The sequence below is a fragment of the Pelobates fuscus genome, chromosome 12 (genome assembly GCF_036172605.1).
Source record: "Pelobates fuscus isolate aPelFus1 chromosome 12, aPelFus1.pri, whole genome shotgun sequence".
In the NCBI taxonomy this organism is placed as follows: Eukaryota; Metazoa; Chordata; class Amphibia; order Anura; family Pelobatidae; genus Pelobates; species Pelobates fuscus.
The window spans coordinates 82022094-82047993 of record NC_086328.1 but is presented as its reverse complement, the minus strand read 5'-3'; the positions used below and the strand labels follow the sequence as shown (position 1 = coordinate 82047993).

Genomic DNA, 25900 nt, shown 5'->3' with positions numbered 1-25900 from the left:
CTTGGTTTCTCCACACGCTTCTTGCGACCCTGTTGACTATTTTGAATGAAACGCTTGATTGTTCGATGATCACGCTTCAGAAGCTTTGCAATTTTAAGAGTGCTGCATCCCTCTGCAAGATATCTCACTATTTTTAACTTTTCTGAGCCTGTCAAGTCCTTCTTTTGACCCATTTTGCCAAAGGAAAGGAAGTTGCCTAATAATTATGCACACCTGATATAGGGTGTTGATGTCATTAGACCACACCCCTTCTCATTACAGAGATGCACATCACCTAATATGCTTAATTGGTAGTAGGCTTTCGAGCCTATACAGCTTGGAGTAAGACAACATGCATAAAGAGGATGATGTGGTCAAAATACTAATTTGCCTAATAATTCTGCACTCCCTGTATGCTTTTATTGTGTTGACTCTTCCCCACCATGAAATTTCCAAAGGACGCCATTCCCTTAAAATCTTATTGGTGTGTTTAAGTAATTTTAGAAAATGAATCTCCAATATATTTTGAGGATTCGCCGTAACCGTAATTCCTAAATATTGGAACTCTTTTTTGGTCCAATGACAATTATATTTCTCTTGAAGAGAACCTAAGATTCAAGAGTTTATGTTAATTGTTAAAGCTATAGTTTTATGAAAGTTTCTTATAATTTGATACGTCCTCATAGTTCTTAATCTCTTTCATTAAATTAGAAAGGGAGATCTCTGGGTCTGTTATTTAGATTAATACGTCATCTGCGTATAGACATATCTTTGCTTCTACTCCCTCAATTATCACACCTCTTATTCCCAGATTTTCTCTAATGGATATAGCTAATGGTTCGATTGAGAGAACGTATAACAGGGGCGGTAATGGACATCCCTGTCTCGTTCCGTTGTTAATATCGAACCATTCAGAGCATACATCATATCCTATTATTCTCGCAGATGGGCCTTTGTATAGAGCCTTAATCGCGAGTGCAATCCAGCCCTCAAAACCAAATGCATTCAGAACTATATTCATATATCCCCATCCGATCCTGTCGAAAGCCTTTTCTGCATCAATCGACAGGGTCAGAAGGGGCGTCTGTTAAATGAGCATATTCAAACAAATCGATAATTCTACGAGAATTATCGCTAGCATGGCGACCTCTAACAAACCCTATTTGATCTATATGCATCAATTCAGGGAGTATTAAGTTGAGTCTATTAGCTAATATTGCAGCGTATAATTTGATATCTATATTTATTAAAGAGATAGGCCTATAATTTGTTATTTCTGTTGAAGCTTTATTGGGTTTCCAAATAAGTTTTATATTAGCTCTCAATAATTCGAGCTATTTTGCCAGAAGAGGCAACCTCATTAAACATTGCAGTCATATTAGGTATTATAATTTGTTTTTAATATTTTAAAAAATAATTTAGAAAATCCATCAGGACCCGGTGCTTTTGAGAATTGTAGATTATTTATAGCTTCTTCTACTTCTATCTGTGATATTTTTTGATTTAGTTTTTCTCTTTGAATTAAGGTAATTTGGGGAATTTTTATTTTATATAGATATTTTTCGATGGCTTGCTCTGTAGGTGTATGTTGTAAGTTATATAATTTTTCATAATATTTCCTAAATTAATCGCCTATATCTTCTGGGGACAGCAAGACTTTTCTATCTTCAATAATTTTATAAATCTTATTTTCCATTTTATTTTTTTTAAGTCGATTTGTTAATAATTTATCTATTTTATTACTCCAGTAATAAAATTTAATTTTTAATCGTTTTAAATTAAATTCTATTCTTTCAAGAATCTTTTGATTTATCATATTTTTGGATCAAAATTATTGTATCCTGTGAAATTTTTTTATTATTTTGAGCTTGGAGTTTATATAGTTGTAAAGAAAAGTTCTGATATTGACGCCCCTCTCATTTTTTTTTCATAACTTGCGAGTTTTATGAAGTAACCTCTAGTGACTGCTTTATATGTACACCATACATTTTGATTAGATGTAGTTTCAGGAAGATTTTCTTTAAAAAAACAATTCAGAAAGGTTTTTTATATATTCTATATTTTGTTTTTTGCTAGTAGAGAATCATTAAGTTTCCATGGTGAAAAATATTTTTTCCCCATTTTCTTTGATTTCCAATATAAGAAGATCATGGTCTGACCATGTATTGATCTCAATTTTGATAGTTTTTAACCGTTTTAAGAGATCTAGATCTCCCCAACACATATCTATTCTTGCAGAAGTTTTATGAGCCGTTAAAGTGTGTGTATAATTACAATCCGTAGGATGAAGAATTCTCCATAGATCGAAGATATCATTTTTTTTTTGCCAAATTACATAGCGAAGCTGCTTGATTAGCGAGGTTTTTATCTATGTGTTGGCCAGGTTTTATTTGTTTATCTAATTTAGGGTCAGCCACACAGTTGAAATCGCCTGCTATCAACAGTATTCCTTTACGGATTGTTTCTACTCTTCTCATTATTTTCGATAGGCATCTAATTGGGGCTTTATTAGGTAGATAAATATTTAGTAAAGTATATTGAATCTCATTGATCTTTCCTATCCATATAATAAATCTCCCTTCTAGATCGCTTTCAGAATAATCACATGAATAATTAATCAGATTGGAAAACAATATTGCTACCCCCTTTTTTTTTTATTTGATCTGAAGCTTCAGCAATAATATTGAACTTTTTATAGTTCCAATAATGATTATCATGTTTTTTCCAATGGGTTTCTTGGATAAAAGAGATTTGAGCTTTTTCTTTAAGTAAAGTATTATATAGATAAGCTCTTTTATTTGGGGAGTTGAGTCCCTGAACGTTAATTGATATTAGTTTTAACATTTCTAATAGTTAATTTCCAACCAGATCTATCATTTATCCCCTGTAAACTTGCAATTTCTATTGACCTTTCCCTTTTCAACCAAGTATTTGTACAACAACATTTATAAACAAACAGATAGTTTAAGATGCTAAAAAGCATCATACATATGTAAATGCTGCCAATTATGCAGCACCTACGTATTGGAATACAACATGACTCCAACATCAGAGTATCATATGGATACCCACAGGGAGGGAGCACTTGCTGGAGAAGGAAGGGGAAGATATAACAAAGAGAGAAGAGAGAAAAAAAAATAATAATTTTTCCCCTTTTTTTCCTTTTCTTTTCCTTCCTCTAAAAAAATTAAATAATTTGTTTCCTTAATTTATCACCGTGCCTTTTCTCTACTTTCAAAACATTTTCAATTTTTAGCTTACAGTGCATAATATCTCGTGCCATATTACATTAGATCAAATCTTATACTATTATACTCAAATTGTGATATGTACATAATATAGAAATTCTGAGAGATTATTTTCAAACCAATTTCAATTGGAGTAATTAATGTGTCATAATAAGTTACATTGAAACTAATCTTATAATACTGCAAATAGACTGATATGTGCATAATCTAGAAATTTGAAAACTTCATATTTTCACTTTTCTTTCTCTTTCCTATTATTAAAAGTTCAGGAGTTAATTTTATTAGTTTCTAATTTTACGATTTAAACTGGCAGTACACTAAAGATCCCCCCCCCTCTATCATTCCCTGGATAGACTGGCAGGAAATATATATATATATATATATATATATATATATATATATATATATATATATATATATATATATATATATATATATATATATATATATATATATATAATAATAATAATAATAATAATTAAAAAAAAAAAGTGTTTATAAGTATTCAAAGGCAACAATTTTGGGTGACTAGTTCTGTATAACTTATTACACATTAACATTGTTTAAGTATGTTTTATGCTTTCTATTGTACTATACTGTAATCTTACTTTGTGGCAGAACAGTAACTTTGATTAAACACTTTTGAGATTTAAAATTATTCAGCAATGCACACACTGATAAAGTAAGACCATCTTTATGATAATCTGCTTGTAGGACAGAAGATACTATACCATCAGTAATGAAAAGAAGGTACCATTGTGTTTAAAGGGAACTGCAGGAAAGCAGCATGCTCCTCCCAAAGCACTTCCCTTTTCACCTTAAATCATGGTATAATGTAGCTAATGTTACCTCCTACTGCGCTGTGAGTGGCTGATGTTCACTACACCAATATAATTAAAACAAAAAAATATAAAATTTAAAAATAAACAAAAATCTACAGACAGTACGGTTTTAACCTATTGTAACAAGTGGAGACAGAGGAACAGGATTTCAAGTGATTTACAGTGTTATAGTTATACAGTGTCTGGAGTTCCCTGGCACATTCCTTCCATTCAGAATTAAACCCCTAATGTTTTAATTCTAATGATAGTCTCCAGCATCCCATCCTCTCTGCTGCTGGGTCCAATGAGGAAGCAATAACTTGAGCAGCAATGAGCACCCGTAATTGGCTGAGAGCTCTACGTATCACTATGTATTCTCTGCCTTAGTCATATCTCCAGTAGAGGTCAGGGTGTCAGTGGCCTGTGACCATTTTATATTGTTAAACTGCTGGGAAATGGTTTAACACTGAATGGAGGGACAGTGCCAGAAGACTCCAGAAACTATAACCAATTCAATGAAATGGTCTACTGACATGCATGTGCCCTGCCTCCCAATGGTTCTCTAAAACAATGTATTCACCAGAAGATAATCGGTCCTGATGATCTCCTGGTGAGGAGGGAAAAGTTGTGGTAAGGTACCTTGTTTAGACTGGATCACAGGTAATATTTTTTCCAATGAAATAAAAACGGAGTTTTTCACCTTCTTTTGCATCAACAGCACTAATATACTGTAGATGCGTAAAGGGCCACACTTGATGGAGTCTAAGCTCACAGAGTGAATTCAGCATATGAAAGAATCTGCTTACATTGTTTAATTATATACTTGAAACTCACCTATCATGTATTGATCATCCATGGCAAAAGTAGAAACATCTGTAGGAAATTCAACCCATAGTGGCCTAAAAAGAAAATAATTAATGTTCAATTTGTCAGAAACAATTTCAAAGTTCTCTTCCTATGTATTAGTCTTAAAACATTTTAAGTAAAATATCTCTTTGGTCAACAACATTCTATTTAAATGCTCTGCATTAGGTTTACATCTTAATTTGTAATTTGATTGGTCTCTCCACTCACCTCATGACAGGCTCTGCATCACGCCAAGCACGGTAGAACTCTGTGTACCAGAATGGGAGCAGAGCATAGCGCTGCTGGAGAACTTCACGGATCAATTTCAAATTGTCATCTCCGTGAAGCCATGGTTCCCGACGAGGTGTGTCCAAGTGAGCATGAGCCCGGAAGAAGGGTTGGTAAGCTCCAGCCTGATACCAGCGAACAAGTAACTCTGTTTCTGGGTTCTTAAAGAATCCTCCAACATCAGCTAGAGAAAGAGAACACGGGCAAGTAGGATAAATTCTAAAATAAATGCATGAATAAAATAGGATTATTGTGTAAAACAAGTTGCTGAAACAGAAGAGAAAAACACAAACCTCCACAGAACGATATGCCAACGAGAGACAAACTTAGACACATGGGGATAGATATTTTCAGGTGATCCCACTCAGCGGCATTGTCTCCTGTCCATACAGCACCTGGAACACACAAAGAAGATAAAACTTGTTTTAAGGTGTCTGCATTCAAGTACTTCTGCCAAATGAAGCTGCAATGATTTTGACAGTCTTACCATAGCGCTGTGAACCTGCAAAGAAAGCCCGTGTCAATACAAAGGGTCTCTCTTTTCCCCCTGAACGCTGGATCAGACCGTCTGCTGTGGCCTTTTGCTGTAAAGGTGGGGTAGATACAAAGCGATAATCATTATTGCAGCTTTCGCCGGAATGATCAAAGAACAAGTACTGTACGTGCTAGGTTATTTTAATATGACCGAGTATTGTAGCAATTAAAGGCTTCTCCCAGCATTTAACATGGTCCGGATAATGGCAATAATAACTTTGCTAATTTTTATCCTCACCCCATATTTTCTTTTTTTGTATGTCTAAACAGGCGAAATAGCATTACACAATTGTTCATCAAATTAGAAAATTCATCTTTTCATACTTTTTTTAAAAATATAAGTAAATGCATAGGCTTATATACATATCTACAGTGCATTCAGAAGTTACAGACCCATTCAATTTTTTCTCATCTATTGTTATGTTGCAGCCTTATGCAACAATTGTTTAAATAATTTTTTGTTGTCACATCAATCTACACTTAATACACTAATAGTGTATTAGTGTAAACAAAAACAAAAAACTACAACTTGCAAATCTGGAACCGGATGTGACATGCTATGTATACAACAATACCGTTACAGGAGACAGGAAGGGGGGGGGCTCTAAATAGCCAAACTAGCCCCTCCCACAACTCCATGTATGTATGTGTATTGTGGCAGGGTCAGAGAGGCTTTTAATGTGAGTAACAGATTGGAGCGCTCTATTCCCTGCATGATAGGGTTAATGGGTGGAAGTCAAGCTTTTCAGGTGAAAGTAATTAACCTGCACTAATGGTTTAAAAGGTCAGTCTCTGAAGGCATCAGGGAGTCTAACAGTTGGGAGAGAGGAGACAGTTAAGCCTAAGACTCTAAAGCAAAAAGGTACAGTGTAAAAGCCTGTATTATTATCGGTATTTATAACGCGCTAGATTATTCCGCAGCACTGTACAAAAAACAAACCAAAAAAAACAAACCAAAAAAACAGGAATTTACCAAATGAGACAATAACAAAGTGTAACAGGAACAATAGGTAGTAGGTAGTGGAGGACCCTGCTCAAACAAGCTTACAGTCTAGAGGAGTATGTTTAAAGTGCTGTGTTTAAACTGTTAAAAAGTGGGAACTGGATTAGCAGGCCAGTTGGATAGTAATGAATTTCAACTGAGCTCCCTGTACCCCTGGCTAGGTACCTCCGCCAAGAACCGCTTCCTAGCTAGAACAGGGGACAAAACGCAGCACCTCTGCCCACAGTTGTCATGGCTTGGCCCTGGAACCGCTCCCTCCTGGAGCCGAATAGGGAACTCGCTCTATCCACCCCCAGGCACTGGACGACACTCAGTCCTGGGAAGTCTAGTCTTTACAAGGACTTCCCTGTAAAATCCTCCACACTGGAACAATGATTAGCCCTTTCCTCACCCAGTAACCAGACGACACACAGTTCTGGGAGTACAAGCTGGAATGTTTTAATCTGGCCAGATGGCCTGCTTTTATACAATTTAAGACACAGTTAAGCACGCCCCTGACACTCCCACACAAACAGGATAATCACTCTCCTGGACCTGAGAGGGGACAAGTTACAAACTCCTCCTCTGTGCCTGAGAGATAATGGAGCCAGGAACCAAACCAACTCCATTATCTCCAGGCAAAGAAAAACATACAATATAACAAAAAACCCAAAATACCTTTAAAACACATAAAAACCACACAAGTTACATCCCCTGATAGCCACGATCTGGGTGACCAACATATCCAAAGATCACCCAGATCGGAGTTTGGAATTTCCCTGGAAGTCATAATTTGACAGACAGCACACATGGTATATGCCCAAAACAGTTCCAGGGAAAAAGTGGTAGCAGTCGGTCAAGTTCGGTAGTATCAAAAAAGAGAACAAACTACCGAACAGAATCCATTGCTAGACCGTGCAGCTTGTTCCCTTCATCCAGACGAATGGTCCCACCGAACAGTGTTCTTCGAAGTTAAATAAACTTCCCGAACAGCATAGGGCAATCACATGAACCAAGCCAGTTAAATAGTCTTACAGGTTTCCCTGCCAGGCCCATAGTCTGTGGGTAGGAGGCTGGCAAGCAGGTTCCTCCAGGAGCTTGCAAACTCACTTGCAAAGGGGAGTTTGTCACAGGAATACTTTTGTTTATTAAGTCTCCAAGATGGAGTAAGATTTTTTTTTTTTTTATACCCTGTAGAAAGTGCAGATAAACTGCATTACTATTACATAACACAAGCAGCATGGAGCAACATACACACAGGTTATTTTATAAGAATTGGACCGGCATGTCAAGTGACTTCAAAGTTTTGTTTTAGCATAGCTGGTAAAAGGTTGTCCACCCCTATATAGCATTCATCAGTGGTTCCATCCTCACTATTTCAGGACACAAGATTTGGTAACCATGCCATCACCGTGGGTCCTTACCATCAGGAACAGGTCCATCAGGCATTAAGAAATAGTTTACTATAACACAACTGCCTCCTCCAGTGCATCTACTTTGACACGGATGAGGCCAAGGCAGTTTCTACAAATTACTACAGTACAGTAGAAGAATGAGTCTGAGTAAACTGTAAAGTGCTGCCAAGCTAATGCTAAGCAACTACTGGCATACATATTTACACAGTTAATAGCTTTGTAGTAATTATCACTGCATCAACAAATAAACTAAAAGGTAATATGCTACACTAGTCACATATAAAGTGCAAACATTAAATTGTACACTACATAAGTTTAACCTTTGTAACAGGTTTTACACCCAAGACACAAAATAATTACAATAATGGAAAGAAAAGGTGGCAATCAGGACTCAAAATCTACACTCTTCCACTAAGAAGTAAAAATTCAACCCTGGTAATTGTGCCATAGACCCACCAAGCATACAGTGATAAAGTGACTTATACAGTCTAGTAGAGTTGGACAGATGTGAAAGTTGTATTGTCAGATATCTGGGACATGTAGTTTTGGGCACAAGGTTGGCTTTTTTTTGCCGTGGTCAAGAGGCAGGACTGCTCTTAGGGGTCCCGGGTACAACAGGGAGCTTGTTGTCTGCACCTACGGCAGTGCAGGCCACAGTAATTACTCCTTTATAGTCTGGTGAGAACAGCACAAACACATTATCCACAAGCAGCCATCATGACAGATTTGCATATTACACACAGCCAGCAGGGCTCGGGGTTCAAATTAAATCTGCATGGAATAACTGTGGCAAGAAGGTTGTGACTATAGCTGAACACAATTTTTCCAAACCAACTTCTTTTGTCTCCAGTTTTTACACTTAAGTTTGTAGAAACTTAAAATTTAGTAAAAAAAAAAATCAATGACCAGGGCTCTAGGGAGATGCCCCAATCTGAAATTCTATTGCGTGTTTAGGTTGCTGCTTTAGACCATTGGACAAGTAGATAAAAAATAAATAAAATAAAAAAGTTATACCCCTGGTTGGACTTAAATTTTGAGCCCTGCTATAGTAATTGCAAAGAGTAGAATTTTAGTAAAGTTGAAAGGGTTTTAGAGGAGTAAGAAGTCAAATAACTTACTGTGCGCTTCCCCCTCAACAATAAACAAATACATAAAATGCTATGTATACATGTTGGCAGAAAAGGTGTTGGGGACAACTTTTACATACCACATAAAGTCCATATAAATTGTGTATATCTCTGTGCTCCCAGCCTCCCCAGTGAATAGCATCTTTGTGCATGGTTACTTCAGGGCCATTAAAAACAGATGGTTCATTCATATCATTCCATACAAATAGATTTTCCGTGGATCCCTAAGGAGAATACAGAAATGCGCGTATTAGAGGAGATTGCTAGGAAAACAGGTGCAGTAGAGACAAATATGGAAAAGTAGTTCGGCCATCATAAAACATACAGATATAACAGGTTTCTCACTTACTTCATACTGGTCATATGCAAACATACTGGACCACCAGGCCCTCATTTCTGGATTAGTGAAGTCCGGATAAGCGGCGGAACCTGTTAGACGAAAAGTATCAAAATCAGCGTCAGAAATTCATCTCCCATTATCCAAAAGTGTATTTTGACATCCTATCTTAGACGACAATTCTGATTGAATTAGTCCATTATTTAGAAAACTTAAAATTCCTGTAAATATTTGTCTCCGCTGATAAGAAATTAAGCGCTCATCTACATCCTTTACTGGGGTAAAATTGTGCTGCTTAAGAGGTGGCTTTTCCCCAATGACTTGTGCACAAAACAAACTAGAGGAATAAATAGGCCATTCATAATATTTTAACTATCCTCTGTTTCAAAATATGGCAATGTGTATGAGCTCCATCATCTGACAGTGGAATGCATTGCAACATATGTGTTTGTGTTCGACCAGAGAGACACCCCCATTTCCTCCACAAAACTCATGTGCTATTCAAATTAGTTGAACGCAATATGCACAAAATGAAACTACGAACAGATCGGTGCCAAGGAGCCCAATCAGGGAGTTCCACTAAAACATCTCATCTACCCAAAGAACAGAACTAGAACGTGTTTAGAATGGATAAATGGGTTTGTGTCTAGGAGGAAGCTATGCATGACTGTGGATGATAGGGTAAACATATGACTATCATGTGGAGAGTAACAATTCTAGCCTTGTGGTGTTGGGCTATACCAATGTATATGGATTAATAAAATGCTGCACACAAGGCTTACATTAGGTATACTAAATGTATTAATATTCAACATATGCAAGCACAGTCACATGTGCTAATCAAGACATTTGGCCACTCATCTGAAGGTCGAGTAATTCTTACCTGGCCAACACCACCCCTCATAATCTCCACCGTCTTTGTTTTTGACATAGAAACCGCGAGATCGAATCTCATTGTGAATCCTGTAACCGCTGTCTATCTTTATATGTGGATCAACAATTGCAACCATCTAAAAAAAATAAAAAATACAAAAAATACGTCTGTAGTAGTGCTAAGCACAAAAAGTGTGACAATATGGAGGCAACAATCAGAGGATCTATCTCCATTAACTAAAGTGAGAACAGATGACTCTAGTGCCGCTTACCTTGCGTCTTTTATCCTTTAGGGTGCTCAGCATGTCTTTAGGAGTTGGGAATTTGTGAGGATCCCATGTAAAGTATCTTTTTCCATCAGCGTGTTCTATGTCCAGCCAGATAACATCGTAAGGCAGATCATGCTCATCAAAGCCAGCATCCACATTACGCACATCATCTTCATCATTGTAATTCCATCTGCACTGGTGGTAGCCCAGTGAGAAATATGGAGGCATAGACTGTGTCCCTGTGCAAACATACAAGGGAGACATTTTAAAGTGCCATGGTACATGAATAATTGGTTTAAGTGAAAGTAGAACAAAAAAAAAAAACAAAAAAAAATCTAAACATTCAATCGTTCATCACAATAGTGTGAATTGATGGAAATTCAAATGAAGTTTAATTTTGTTAAGATTTTTTAAGTGACTTAAATGAATCCACAGCAGATGACAAAAAAAAAAAATCAAATTCAACAATTTTGGCCTGAAATTTGTACTTCACTTTGAATTACAATTTACACTTCAGTGAACAATCCTGAGGTGATAGACTTGCCAGTAAAATAATTGATTTAAAAAATAAAATAAAAAAAATAAAAAAAACACACCCCCCCCCCTTCCTGTCAATTTTCATTGATCATACCAATAAACATGGCATACTGATGCAATAGTGATGTACAGCGCTATGGAATTTGCTGGCGCTTTATAAATAAAACCATAATCGCTGTGTTGGGGCTGTACATATCAGCCCAGTAAATGTTTTACAGGGCTAAGGGAAAACAGAATCTTAAAGGATCAGTATAGTGTCACGGAAAACAAACCGGTTTTCCTAACACTAGGTCATCCTTGGTGGACCCTCACCCTTTAGTGTCCCCCTCCTGTGGCGCTGAAGGGGTTAAAACCCCTTCAGCAGCTTACCTTAATCCAGCGCCGGGCTCCCTAGGCCCTGATGACCTCTCCTCCCCCGCCGTCAGCTCCAATGCGCGGAAAGTGCCGGGTGCGCATTCAAACAGTCCATTGGAAAGCATTTCTCAATGCTTTCCTATGGACGTTCTGCACGCTGGATGCGAATTTCGAAATTCAGGAAGACAGCCACTAGAGGTTGGGTTAACGCGGGTATGTAAACATAGCAGTTTCTTTAAAACTGCTATGTTTACATGTGAAGGGTTAAAACCTGAGGGACCTGGAACCCAGACCACTTCATTGAGCTGAAGTGGTCTGGGTGACTATAGTGGTCATTTAAGCAAAGGGAGGGAATATTTTTAAAAGTTAGAATTTTATTAGATTATATTGCATGAATGTGGCAGACTAAACACTGCTATCGACTATATCTAAACTATGACATTCGGTTATCTTAAGAGGTTAATCAATACTCCATATAGATTGCAAACTGTATAGGACTAGTGATGTGATCTCAAACTTTGAGGTTTTTACCAGTGTATGCCTGTATTGCTTGGAAAGGAAGTTGTATTATATCCGTTATATACAAATTCTACACACCTGTAAGGCTGGCATACTGTTTGAACACATCATGAGGTGTGGGTCCAAGAAGAACAAAGACATCAATGATCCCACTCTCTGACATCCAACGTACATCTGTCTGGGGTGTCTCCCCACCTCCATGAATGTATTGGAACATCTTGCCCAGCAGAGTCTGGAACAAAAAGCACATTTATAGCACCTATCATTTAAAATGACAGCTTTACACACTTTCAGGACCTTTCAGGTCATTTAACTCACCTTCCCAGCTGTGTTGGAGCTGATATCAACCCAGGTCTCAGCAGCATTTAGCCAGAAGATGCCCAATGTTCTTTGAACATTATGAGCAAGGAGCAGCGGTACGGACCCATACAAAGCCATGGTATTATACAGCTCATATTGAAATACATCCAGATTATACAGTCTATATGGGTCTGTACTCCTAAAAAAGACAGAGAGCAAGTGATACAGTGTGAAAAAAGGGCTTCCAATTATAAACAAAAAGTGCCAGTAGTTGTAACTTTGCTTGTGGGTACTGCAAATAACCCCGTACCACATGCAAGCCAAGGTTAACCTAGAACAAATATAGCAAAACATTTGTATCCCTAACAGATAGATGAAGTAGAAGATATTGTAGCAGATTTGATCTCTGGATTAAATCACAACAGGTACATTAATCTAAACTGGCATGATATGAATGAATATATATATATATATATATATATATATATATATATATATAACACACACATATAACACACACACACACGACAGATAAAGCCAAAACTTAAATATTCTCTTTAAATATGGATGAACAAAGAGGTCATTTAAGGGAAAACGTAGAAATCGGATATTTAAGATATTCTATGAAAAGGGCTCTGAGGTTTCTCACCTAAACAACTTAACTCTGGAATCAATTTTACTACTGTACTGACAAATGTTTGTGTGCTGGTTTTAAAAAGAAACTACTGGCTAAATTAAATAATAAAACAGACAATTTTCTTACTCCGTAGTTCGTAATCTCAGGTTATCTGCATGTTCTGGGATTCCATAAACATGTTCAAATCCCGGAAGAGAGAAATCCAGACCCACTGATGAGGGACCTGCACAGAGAGTTATATGCACATTAAAAGGACACTCCAGACAGCAACACAAAAAAAAAAATACACAAAACACATTTTTTGCATCTTTCGGTCCCTTTGTTAATGCCTCCTTATTAGACATACTGCAAAGTATGTACTCACCTCAGCCAATGATGGAGTTGAGTGAGCCAAATAGCTGACGTGGCTCCACCCCACAGTCAATCATTGAAATCTCATTATCGATCCGCTTTCCCCTTAGCAGAGTTTTAAGCAGCTCGAGTCCCACTGATCTCTTATTGGCGGAGCTACACTGTTTACCTTCCAATCAGGAAGACATTTTATGAAAAGATAAGGACTAACTGCGGGGTGGAGTGTGTATGTATACATATATACATGCACACACAAGCTGGAAAAGTAATTAATTAAGTGGTAGAATATGGTGTGAAGTATTCCAAGGAACCTTAAACCTGAAGTCAATTGATTCTATGAACCAACAGAGGAGCTACTAATGCCAGCATTCTCTACAGAGTCCTGAAAGAACAGTTTTTCTTCAAGTGACAGCTTAACAGTCAATTTAAGCCAGATATTTCCATGGCGGCCAAAACAGTGAATGAACTTTCAGAATCTCCATGCAAAGCGTGAACTTTGCAGCACTGACCCAGGAAGCAACTCTAGAGGCTGTCTGAGTGACTGCTACTATGCAGTAATGTAAACACTGCCTTTTCTCTGAAAAGTCTCTTATAAAGGAATATTTCCTCACCAATATTTAGAACTTGTATTTTCCAAAAGTGAATAGTGGTGCCTTTAAGGTGAAGGTCTGCAATAAGTCAAGCCAATTATTGCTTGCTGCACATTGAATCCTTAGGCATAATATACTTTCCTCTGACTTTACTGTACTCACCAAGTAGATTTGGACTTTGTGACAAGTCATTGTCAGCGCCAAGATGTCTGGAGCTTTTACAGATGCTTCTGACTGGCATGACTGTCTGGTGCACTGATCTCACCAGTTACAAAGAAAAAAGGTCTGCTGCATGCATGCTTGCTAGTTTTGAAATCAGTTCTTCAGATGTTTACGTGAACCTCATTACCTTGAAATTCTTGTTCACGGCGGTATTTTATATTTGGAAAGGTCTGTCAAACTCTTGATGACAAAAAAAAAAATAAAAAGGTCCTGAGAGCAACGGAAATGCCACATTGGCAGGAGCAAACCCCTCCGACAGCAGAGTCCATCCTTTAAAACTGTTGGATGGAAATACTCCTGCAAAACCTAAACCGTACAATGGAGGATGAAACTGAGTTACGGAGGTACTCAATAACTTATAGCACAGGGGAAACGTAGCCTAGCTTAAACACTAGTTCCTCACTGGACAGTAAACGTCTGATTGCCAATACGCGAATGGACGATATAAATGACCCTAACTCCCACACAAATATGATACTATGAAAACACCACAGCAACCTTGGTGAAGAGTAAAAGGTGCATCGAACCAAGTATAATAAAATGCTGTATAATGAACCAAATGTATTGAAACGCTTGATATCATAATACTGTACACCGAAATGTTGACAATAGTGTGCTGTGTAACCCCATGTAAACAGACGATTTTGATATCCGACCTTCATCCCCCCTCCCATCATATCTCCCGGTTATATGTTAAACTGTTTTTTTTTTCCATGTTTACCTTCAGTAAAAATAATGCACAATGTACATAGATGGAACACTCCACCCCAGACACAATGCTCTTGATGTCTCATTCATTAATGTTACTACTGTATATGTAATTGACGCGGTTGCTATTGATGGTGACTGCGCATCTCAAAACTATGAATATAAAATACAATTAAAAAAGGGCCTGTGATTGTGGTTTTATTCTTTTAGCTTTTTCTTAGCCTATAGAATAAAAGTTAAGTGGCCCCACCACTGTCATGAACCATTTCTCCATTTCAAATCTACCTGCCCATATAATAAAATTGATGCAAGAAGGGAAAACTCCACATCCTACATGTTAAGAGAGTCATTAGCACAAAGTGTACTGTAAAAATGCCTTTAATAAATTTATTTCCGAATAAATATTCTAGCATCTAATATTTGAAAGAAGGTAAACTCACTACATATTGACAGACTAACAACAGGTTCTCACCATTAGGTTTGGTGTCTGTATGCGTTTTAAATGTTTCATCCCACATGCCAGGTTCATCCTCGTCAACCTGAATCGGAAATACAGAAGTGCATGAAGGTTTGCATTACTAAACAAATTAACTTTCTTCATTTCCTGTAGCACTTAAAAACACAATAGAAATTACTGAACTTTAATGTTTACGTATTTCTGAATATATACACACAATCACTTAGGCTACATACACGCTAGTAGTAGTGTTTTAAATAAACGGTATGTTAATATTTTATCTCATGGCTCACCTTCTTGCTCTCTTCTTTTGTTGCCTCCTCCTCTCCTGGATTTCCATCATCACCTTCAGGTGGCACATCAGTCTTCTCAGTGTCACTACAAGCCGAACAAAGACGAGGGGTGAGGAGTGGTGCTTCCAGAGGCAGTAGAACATATGGGGGTGGGTAGGAGAGTGAAGGAATAGAGTGGAAGGACAGGATTAGAAGGAGGGTAGCATATGCTTATGGAGGAGGCTTTGGCATTTAATAAGTACTCCACAGTTGTAGTGACAGAACCAAGCATTTAAACAGTGCTAAGCAGGCTCCAACGGGCAGAGTTCTGAAACATCATGGGGCAACTTGTGTATCAGTTAAAGAAAACCAAAACTTACAACTAATCTTTATCTTAATGGCAAAGCCTGCAATGTCAATGTGTTCTAGAATATGTAACAAATAAAACAAGTGGAGAAATAATAGAGTGTGTGCGCCTGTGCCAAGGCTAGGTGACATGTCGGAATTATAAAAGGTGTTTAAGTGAGATTATAAAATTGCTGTATGAGGTGCGAAAGTCAATGTGCAGTGTCATGTATCCATGATTACCTAGAGAATAGACTCTTCACTTTATGCCACATGTTACCGACAGCACTACTAACTTTAGCCGAGATACTGGGAGGTGATGTGGTAGGAGCAGAAGAAGGGGAAATGGAGGGGCAGAAAGAAAGGGATGGGGCACAGAGCAAAAAGCAAAAAAGAAAGAAAACACATTTCAGTACATATCCTAAAATAATCCCTTTCCCTGTAAATCCCGGATTAACTTTCTCATTAGCCCCCCCATTACAAAATCAAGACTACTGCCCCTTACGTTCGTTACACACAAACCCCACACCATCATTTTTATAGTGTAAAAGTAACTCACCCACACCCTAGTCAATCATAATCCTGCCTCACTCACGTGTCCTTCCTTTCCCGCAGGCGTTCAAAGTGAAGCAGGCCTCGTGAATTGACACTCAGGACCAAGTCTCTTCCTGATAGAATGTCCAGACGGAAAGGTGTCCCTGTTACCAACAGTTTGTGCTCTGCTCCTCCTAGTGACAGCTCCAGAGTATTGTCATCTTGTCCAGTCACTTGCAAGCTGTAGACACACCACAGGTATGAATTTAAAGCAGTGAGCATCAATACAGGACTGACTTGAATACTGATTCCCAAGTCACAAAGTAATCAATTTAGCGTGGGTAAAGTTCCAAAAAAGCTAAATAATGTAATTTTCCGCTTTAATTTCACTGTGTCATGTAAAAAAAAAAAAAAAAAAAAAAAAAATTATATATCCTATAGTCACCAGAACAACTACTGGTGTGTATAGTATGCCCTTGCAGGCATTTTAATGTAAACTTGACTTTTCATTCAGCGTCTTCAAGCTCTGCATAGAAGTGCTGAACGTTCCCCATACAGATGCATTGATTCAATGTATCTCATGAGCAGATGCAGACTGGCGCAGGCCAGCATTTTGCTGCGCATGCACGATAGCCTCCCAAAGAGTTTCTATGGGAAAGCAATGGATTGGCCGAGATCATCAAGTTTGATTATATCAGCCAAGGGTGCGGAGTGTGGGCAGGGCCAGCCGTGCTCAGAGCTGTGCAAAAAGGTCACCAAGTAATATTCCTGACCCTATAGTGTTCATTTAATGTACGTATTGTTAAAATAAAACTGTATAGCGGCACATGTTAAAAGGATATTTGGTAAATATTTCATCTCAATGGCAGAGATCGAAAAACTATAGCCATTTAGAATGAGTGCTTTCCCACATACATAAAGTTGGCATCTCACAATACTTGGAGCCAGGAGCAAGCTGAACATTGCCCTGCATACAAGTGCTTGGGGCAAGTGGATGATGCTTCTACTTTGAAAACAAAATACAAGGCATAGGCAAGTTGTCGGTAATCAGGTCTTTTCCTGTAAATTTGTGGGATTTCCCTGCCACAGTCTGTAGATTAAGCCAACTTGAAGGTGGTCTTGCTGACTGCATATCTGTTGGATGAAATACTCAATAAAGTGCGTCTATCCTGACATTCACTTTTCTTGCTTATATTCCCTTAAGAAATGACAAGAAGATTAATTTGTCATAAAGAAATAACTTACATTCGGTGCTATAAACTAAACAATTACTTTATCTAAGACTCTTTTGCAACAGATCTGAATCCGAGACTGGGCCCCTTAAAACAGCATTAACACCCAGCACTCCCAAGCAACCAAGTCCTGCTGAATCTTCAGAGCAGAGACTGGGCCCCTTAAAACAGCATTAACACCCAGCACTCCCAAGCAACCAAGTCCTGCTGAATCTTCAGAGCAGAGACTGGGCCCCTTAAAACAGCATTAACACCCAGCACTCCCAAGCAACCAAGTCCTGCTGAATCTTCAGAGCAGAGACTGGGCCCCTTAAAACAGCATTAACACCCAGCACTCCCAAGCAACCAAGTCCTGCTGAATCTTCAGAGCAGAGGTATCATCTCTGGAAGATTGCCCACCCTACCCACACCATCCCACCCCATGGTCGACAACTTACTTATAGATAGTGCACATCAGCTGGTTTCCTTAACACACCAATCAAATCACTAAACCTCTCCTCACCTGAATTTATTTAACACACTGCATCCTTACATTGGTTTAATCACTCATTGATATTTGTGTGTTTGTATATATGATCTACATATCTATATAATACACATTTTTTTTCTAATGTTCTCCCTTCTATTTTTCACTTTAACACTAACTTCTCTCATCACTAAAATATCCCTATCCTTTCACTCACCTGTCCCTAGCAACACCATAATTATTACTTCCACCTTACTCCCCTCCCCTCTCTATTCATCCCATGCACTCTACACATACCTTTCCAGCCTATCTCCACCAACTCCTCCCAAATCCTCTACATGCATACCCTCCTACAAAACTTTCAAATCCTACTCCCACCTTCACTTCCTTTCTATCCTTCTGCTCCTAGCTGCTGGTGATGTCTCTCCTAACCTCGGCCCCCTCGCAACAAACTCAGCACATACTAACCCAAGGATCCACACTAATCTCATACCCATCTCATGTTCCTCTAAATCCTCCTTCAATACTGCCCTCTGGAACGCACGCTCTGTTTGCAATATAACTAAATCCACTGCTGTCCATGACTTCTTCATCTCTCGTTCTATAGATTTACTAGCCATAACAGAAACCTGGCTCTCCCCCTCTGACACTGCCACCCCTGCATCTTTGTCCTTCGGTGGTCTCCAACTTACCCACAACCCAAGAAACTCTGAATGTAAAGGTGGTGGTGTTGGGTTTCTCCTCTCCCCTCACTGCTCTTTTAAACCTCTTCCCACCCCCCCTTCTCTCTCTTTCCCATCATTTGAAATACACTCAATTCGCCTTTTCAAACCCTTCTCTGCTAACATTGCTGTTATTTACCGTCCCCCTGGTTCCCCTCTTCTCTTCCTTGACCACTTTGCTGCCTGGCTACCCTATTTCCTCTCTTCTAACATTCCATCCCTAATTCTCGGGGACTTCAATATTCCTATAAACCCACCTTTGACCTCTGCAGCCACTAAACTACTTTCAATTACTTCCTCCCTCGGGCTATCGCAGTGGGCAAATTCTCCCACCCATGTAGCTGGCAATACCCTTGACCTAATCTTCACTTATGCATGTACAGTATCTAATATCTGCAACACTCCATATCCACTCTCTGATCACCACCTCTTATCATTTGCTCTCACATACCCCCTCACCCAAAAACCTCAGCCTAACCCCCCTCAACTCAGGAGGGACCTTAATTCTCTTGATCTCCAACAGTTGTCAGCTGACATTGATTCACAACTGCTGTCCATCCCTTCCCTCTCCTGTCCTTCACAGGCCATCTCCATATATAACTACTCTTACATCTGCCTTGAACACTGCAGCGCCACTCCAAACAAGGACCACGAGGAGGACCCGCCCCCAACCATGGCATAGTAAATCAACGCGCTACCTGCAAAGATGCTCCCGTTGTGCTGAACGCTCCTGGAGGAAGTCTCGTACACAATCAGACTTTCTCCATTATAGATTCATATTGTGTTCATACAGTGCAGCCCTTGCCCTTGCCAAACAGTCCTATTTTTCCACTCTCATTAGTTCATGTTCCCGCAACCCCAGGCGTCTCTTTCACACCTTTAATTCTCTTCTTCGCCCTGCTGTGGCCACCCCCAAAACTAACCTTACTGCTGATAACTTTGCATGTTACTTCACTGACAAGATTGAACAGCTAAGGAAAGAATTCTCCCCTCCTTGCCTTTCTGTTTCTCAATCACACATAGATCATGCCTTTCCTACCCTTCAGACATTCTCCCCAGCTACTGACCAAGAGGTGGCTGCTCTTCTTTGCTCCTCTCGCCCCACCACTTGCCCGCTCGATCCTGTCCCATCTCACCTTATTAGATCTCTCTCCACTTGTCTTGTGCCTTCTCTAACACACATCTTCAACTGCTCACTCTCTTCTGGCATCGTCCCTGCTGACCTTAAACATGCCACTGTAGTACCTATACTAAAAAAACCATCCCTCGACTCATCCACCCTCTCTAACTACCGTCCCATATCCCTGCTCCCTTTTTCCTCAAAGCTTCTGGAAAGACTTGTCTTTACCCGTGTGTCTCATTTCCTCAATTCCAACTCTCTCCTTGACCCCCTTCAATCTGGCTTCCGCCCTCTCCACTCTACAGAGACTGCCCTTATCAAAGTTACTAACGACCTAATCGCAGCTAAATCCAAAGGCCACTACTCCATACTAATTCTTCTTGACCTCTCAGCGGCCTTTGACACCGTTGATCATGCTCTCCTTCTTCAAACTCTTCAATCACTTGGTCTCTGTGACTCTGTCCTCTCATGGTTTTCCTCTTATCTCTCCCAACGCTCATTCAGGGTCTCCTTTTCTAATGATACCTCCTCCCCTTGCCCTGTCTCAGTTGGCGTTCCCCAAGGCTCCGTCCTTGGTCCCCTTCTATTTTCTCTTTATACTGCCTCTCTTGGCAAACTTATTACCTCTTTTGGATTTCACTACCACCTGTACGCTGATGACACCCAGCTATATCTCTCCTCCCCGGACCTCTCCCCTGCCGTCCTGCAACGTGTCACTGCTTGCCTTTCTTCCATCTCTGACTGGATGTCCTCCCGCTTTCTGAAACTCAATCTCTCAAAAACTGAGCTCCTTGTCTTTCCTCCTCCTAATACTGATCCTCATCTTTCGCTCTCCCTCCAAGTTTGTGGTACCAACATTAGTCCATCCTTGCAAGCACGCTGTCTTGGCGTCATACTTGACTCTGGTCTCACCTTTGAGCCTCACATCCAGCATGTTGCCAAATCCTGTAGATTCCATCTTAAAAACATAGCCCGCATCCGCCCCTTTCTTGCACCAGATACTACCAAGGAGCTTGTCCATGCTCTAGTAATTTCCCGCATGGATTATTGTAACCCTCTCCTGATTGGTCTTCCCAATAGCCGTACTGCACCCTTACAGTCCGTAATGAATGCTGCTGCTAGATTGATTTTCCTCTCTAGTCGTTTCTCTCACACCTCGCCCCTCTGCCAGTCCTTACATTGGCTTCCTGTATGCTATAGGAGTCAATTCAAGGTACTAACTCACACCTATAAAGCACTGAACAACTCTAGCCCCTCTTATATCTCCTCACAGATCCATAGGTATGTCCCTTCTCGGTCTCTCCGTTCTGCCCGTGACCACCTCCTGTCCGTTGTCCGCACTCGTACGGCCAACTCGCGCTTGCAGGACTTCTCGCGGCCGGCTCCCTTCCTATGGAATAGCCTGCCTACCGCCATCAGACTCTCCCCTAGTCTTACATCTTTTAAGAAGTGCCTTAACCCCTTAAGGACCAAGCTTCTGGAATAAAAGGGAATCATGACATGTCACACACGTCATGTGTCCTTAAGGGGTTAAAACCCATCTCTTTAGGAAAGCTTATGGCCTCCAAGACTAACCCTTACCTCACATACCTGTCTCTTGCCCTCTCCTTAAGGGCAGCCCACCTTATTTGAGTGTAAATTCCTGTCCTAATGTGTTTTACACCCCACCTCCTATAGAATGTAAGCTCGTTTGAGCAGGGTCCTCTTCAACCTATTGTTCCTGTAAGTTTATTTGTAATTGTCCTATTTATAGTTAAATCCCCCTCTCATAATATTGTAAAGCGCTACGGAATCTGTTGGCGCTATATAAATGGCAATAATAAATAAAAAATAAATAATGTTAACACGAGCATAATACCAAGGCTTCCCAGTGTCCCCCAACTCTCTCACAAGCACATCAACTAATCACAAAGCAGGGCGCTCCTCCCCTTGCTTCATTGCAAGTGCTTGGAGTGTAAATAAAGTGACAACTTTCCAAGCCAGTGGAATAGAACAGTGGAGTCAATCTCATGCTTGACAGAAAATAAATCACAGCAACGACAGCCCGTGAGATGTAGCTGCTGAAAAAGGAGTATGATCATCTGGAGAAGGGTCTCCCTGTGCTCTTCAGTCAGTTAATTTTTGGCGTATACATACACCTGTATGCAGAGAACTGAGTGACAGGAGGGGACTATTTTAGTAAACTATACATTTGCTAGCTATTTTACCCACACGATGTCTAGATGAATTTGGTGCAGTCTGGCATGACATGTGCATTTTAACACAAGAAAGTGTATCCATTAAATTCAAAATGACAAAATTAATGCTTAAAATAGCCAAGCTGTGACTATAGGCAAGTTTCTCCAAATCAGTTATAACCACCTTAATTTCACAACAAATTTTAATTCACTATGATCCAGAGTTGTTAACCCTGCGTGGTATACAAGGCAGTAGCCCCCCCCAAGCATATCCCACAGGTCTTGTAAATATGCCAAAATGCTACTTCTTAAGTAAAAATGTTTGGGGTTTTTCTGAGCTCTGTTGATAGCTGGGAAAAATAAATCAGAAACTGGACATGGATAGCAGAAACGATCATCTTACTTTGCAGGGAGAGGTGTTCCAAGCAGTACATCAGGGACTTCATAACGAGGCTTTAGGGGATTGATTTCATTAATTTTGATGCGGGTTATATTCCCATTCAGTCCAAAGACTTCCAAGAGAAGAGATACCTAGCAAGAAACAGTACAATTAAGAGTTTTGACAGTCACTGTATCAACGGTCCATTCCATACTTCATTTACTTGGCTGTCCTGTGTCACACTATTTAACACTACAAACCTGATTCTTATCATCGATGAGCTGGATCTCCAGTTTGTCGGCACTCAGTTTGGCGCTCCCCAGCACCGCTCTGTATGGGGAGGATCCTGGCTCTAGCTTTCTCTGACGTCTGAAGGGAACGAGAAGTTAAACAAATGAATAGTCTAATTCATCATGCCATGCAATCCTTACTACACCTGCCTGCACACACAGAAGAGAACAACTAATAGGCAGTTATGCAACCAGAGACAATTAATTTGCTAATGCAAAGATAAAGGGAGTGTGAGGCATTCCATAAAATTATAGCAAATGGTATGGTGCGGAGATTACCGAGTGAGGCTTTTATTCCCCCCATTTGCAAAGTCAATTTGGTCCACGTTACACGTGGCATCTTCATCTGCTACACAAGTAGGAAGGGTCTCCTTCTCTTCTTTGCAGAAAGATGAGGTTGGGCACACTATGGTTGGTGGTTTTGAAGATTTGCAGTGCACAACCTGGTTAACAAAACTGAACTGGGATGTGTATAAACTGATAACAGTTGCAGTATTGATGCTTTCAGCTTATTGAACAGATCAAATCATCCTAAGTTATGAATTGAACAAAGGCCTGGAATTAAATTACTTATCCATTAAACCAATGTTGAAAAACAGAATAAGAGGCTCTTGATTGATTGAGTCTCTTCCTGAAGAGGGAGATATCTGTCTATCTGCAGAGAGCCTCGGTCAACTATGCCATTAAAGATGTTTGAATGACAGTATTTTTTTAAATTTAGGTTTTGCATAAATGGCAACACATTTTCTATATGATGCATTCGAAAATTGGGTGTCGGTAACAGGTAACATTCCTCCCAACGGTCCTGTATCCAGCAGGGCTATCCTAACTACTACCCCACTGCCCTGGTTTGCTCCCTGGTTTTCTGCATCTAGGGACAATTGGGAATATCCCTCAATACAGTAACACAAGAATATTTTTTAAACTCACTCAAGATGCATTCAAACTTAAAAATAACTGAATGGTTTGCTCTGTGTGGGTCTGCCCAGTGAGATTGCAATGCAAGCATCCTATTCAGTTAACCACTCATCGCAAACACCGCGTTCTGGACCAACCAGATCTCCCATTGCTGGAAGGTGTGAGCTTATAGAGGTAAAGCAAAGTATTCAGGATAATATTTTAGGAGTAGAGGGAGGAGGTCTGTACTAAAACCCTTTCTGAGATACTGACTTGCAGAATGAGCTTTGATCGCATGTCTTGAAGTTGCTTCTGTCCACACTCAGGGCAGGAAGAAAGAAGGTGGAAAACAGGAGAGCAACCCCCAAAAGCCTAGAAAAGACAACAGAGTATTAATGAAACACGTATTACACTGATAGACAATAAACAATTAATGGAATAATGGGTTATTAAACAGTCTTCAGAGAGTTTTGGTTTCATACTGTACGGAGATTAATGTAGACACTATGAAACTGAATTGTAGGGAATTGAAACCAGAATGTAAAAATATGAACAAAACAGTTGGAAAAAAAATGTATATCATATATATTTGTAACATTACCATCAGTGTCTACTCTTTTTGTCGGTTTTTCTGCTCATTAACAGTTTATATGCAACCAGTAACTCCTGCTTGTTAAACGACACTCCTAGCACCATAATCACTACAGCTAGTTATAGTGGTTTTAGTGCTAGAAGGCTAAAGGCAACAAAATTGGAGATTTCCTTCAACCTAAGCCAGTGGATTTGATTTAAATCACTATACAGTAAAGCTCTATTAAAATCATGACTTTAAAATGTAAAGATTCATTCTTACCGATTATTATAATTTTAATATTTGCAGCCAGATTAGGATTTCATATTTAGACTAATAACTCTTCAGTTTAGTTCAGCAGTTATATCAGAACAAATTTTATTATATACCATTAGAAATATATAGACAATGGAGAAATCTTTGCACGGTGAACTATCTCCAGATTAATAGCTTAATCACTCATATTTGGAGAACGATTTCAAATGTTTTATTTAACTAAAATACCATTAAATAAATAGCATACCTATTCTTGTATTTGCTTAAACATCAATGTTTGTTTAATTACATATTTAAACAAAATACATTTAAAAAAAAAATTAAAATTAAACCACAATGGTTTGCTTGGGCATTTTATTAAAAAATAAATAAAAAAAAGCGCGGATTTAAATAAAAAAAAAAATACAATTTATATAAACAAAAAAAAAAAAATGTATCCACCCTGCCCTAAGAAACAAGAGACTGAACACTAAGGCATGGGAGGATACTGCCCAAGCTGAAATCAGAGAGTTAACCTTTTCAGCTCTGGCAAAATGACAGCAGGAATCCAATAAGCAGAGAGATAATACAACGGTCTATTCTATGTCCGGTTGTTTAATATAAATTTATGCACTTCAAACTACTGGCATGCAGTTTCAAAATGTGATCCACGCTGAAGTGAGCTTGAGGTTACCCTGGGGATCACAAGGCTTACTATTTGTATAACACCTGTGCACAAACATGAAGGCTTTCCCCAGGGCTGCCTAAATCACACAAGAGAAAACATGCAGATCTTGAATTCTATTTTTGTATTCATTGCTTTTAGTGTACAATCTAAACTTGTGATATATATGCGCTAATCTCATAACAGCAGGAATTAAATTTGCAAGAGTATGACCTGACAAAAATGAGGTACATGGCCATCGTGGCAGGCTTATGCAATGTATGATCAAATACTGCAACTGAAGCCCTATAATTTTCACCTACGTCAGGTGTTTTTAAATGGAAAAAAATATATAAATAAAATGAGTGGGCTCTGAAAATAATGTATAGATGGTTGAATTGGAGAATATACATGCTGGATTAAGCACTAGGTACAGAGTGGGTATATTGAGCTAACCTATGAGTACAGATTGTTTTTGTCATGAAGTTGAGTGTGTGCATAATATATAACAATAAAAAAAAAAGTTAGATACCAAATATTTTAGTCTTTGAATCTATTACAAAAATATATAAAATATTTTAA

General features: G+C 39.1%; 1 protein-coding gene across 3 annotated transcripts in view; it reads right to left on the bottom strand.

Annotated features, from left to right (window-relative positions):
- GANAB (glucosidase II alpha subunit) overlaps positions 1-25900 on the bottom strand; it is a 53282-nt gene that overhangs the window by 5082 nt on the left and 22300 nt on the right. For 2 of the 3 annotated variants that reach the window (XM_063438026.1, XM_063438027.1), the window contains 18 exons: positions 24102-24200; positions 22902-23010; positions 22666-22793; positions 16607-16786; positions 16255-16320; positions 15688-15772; positions 15410-15476; positions 13193-13289; positions 12448-12628; positions 12208-12361; positions 10723-10958; positions 10461-10587; positions 9590-9669; positions 9321-9464; positions 5670-5766; positions 5476-5577; positions 5123-5366; positions 4883-4947 (listed from right to left, as the gene is read on the bottom strand). In XM_063438026.1, the coding sequence (XP_063294096.1) occupies positions 4883-4947; positions 5123-5366; positions 5476-5577; positions 5670-5766; positions 9321-9464; positions 9590-9669; positions 10461-10587; positions 10723-10958; positions 12208-12361; positions 12448-12628; positions 13193-13289; positions 15410-15476; positions 15688-15772; positions 16255-16320; positions 16607-16786; positions 22666-22793; positions 22902-23010; positions 24102-24200 (2261 nt within the window). The remainder of the gene's footprint in view (positions 1-4882; positions 4948-5122; positions 5367-5475; positions 5578-5669; positions 5767-9320; positions 9465-9589; positions 9670-10460; positions 10588-10722; positions 10959-12207; positions 12362-12447; positions 12629-13192; positions 13290-15409; positions 15477-15687; positions 15773-16254; positions 16321-16606; positions 16787-22665; positions 22794-22901; positions 23011-24101; positions 24201-25900) is intronic. The other variant, XM_063438028.1, reaches the window with a different exon arrangement.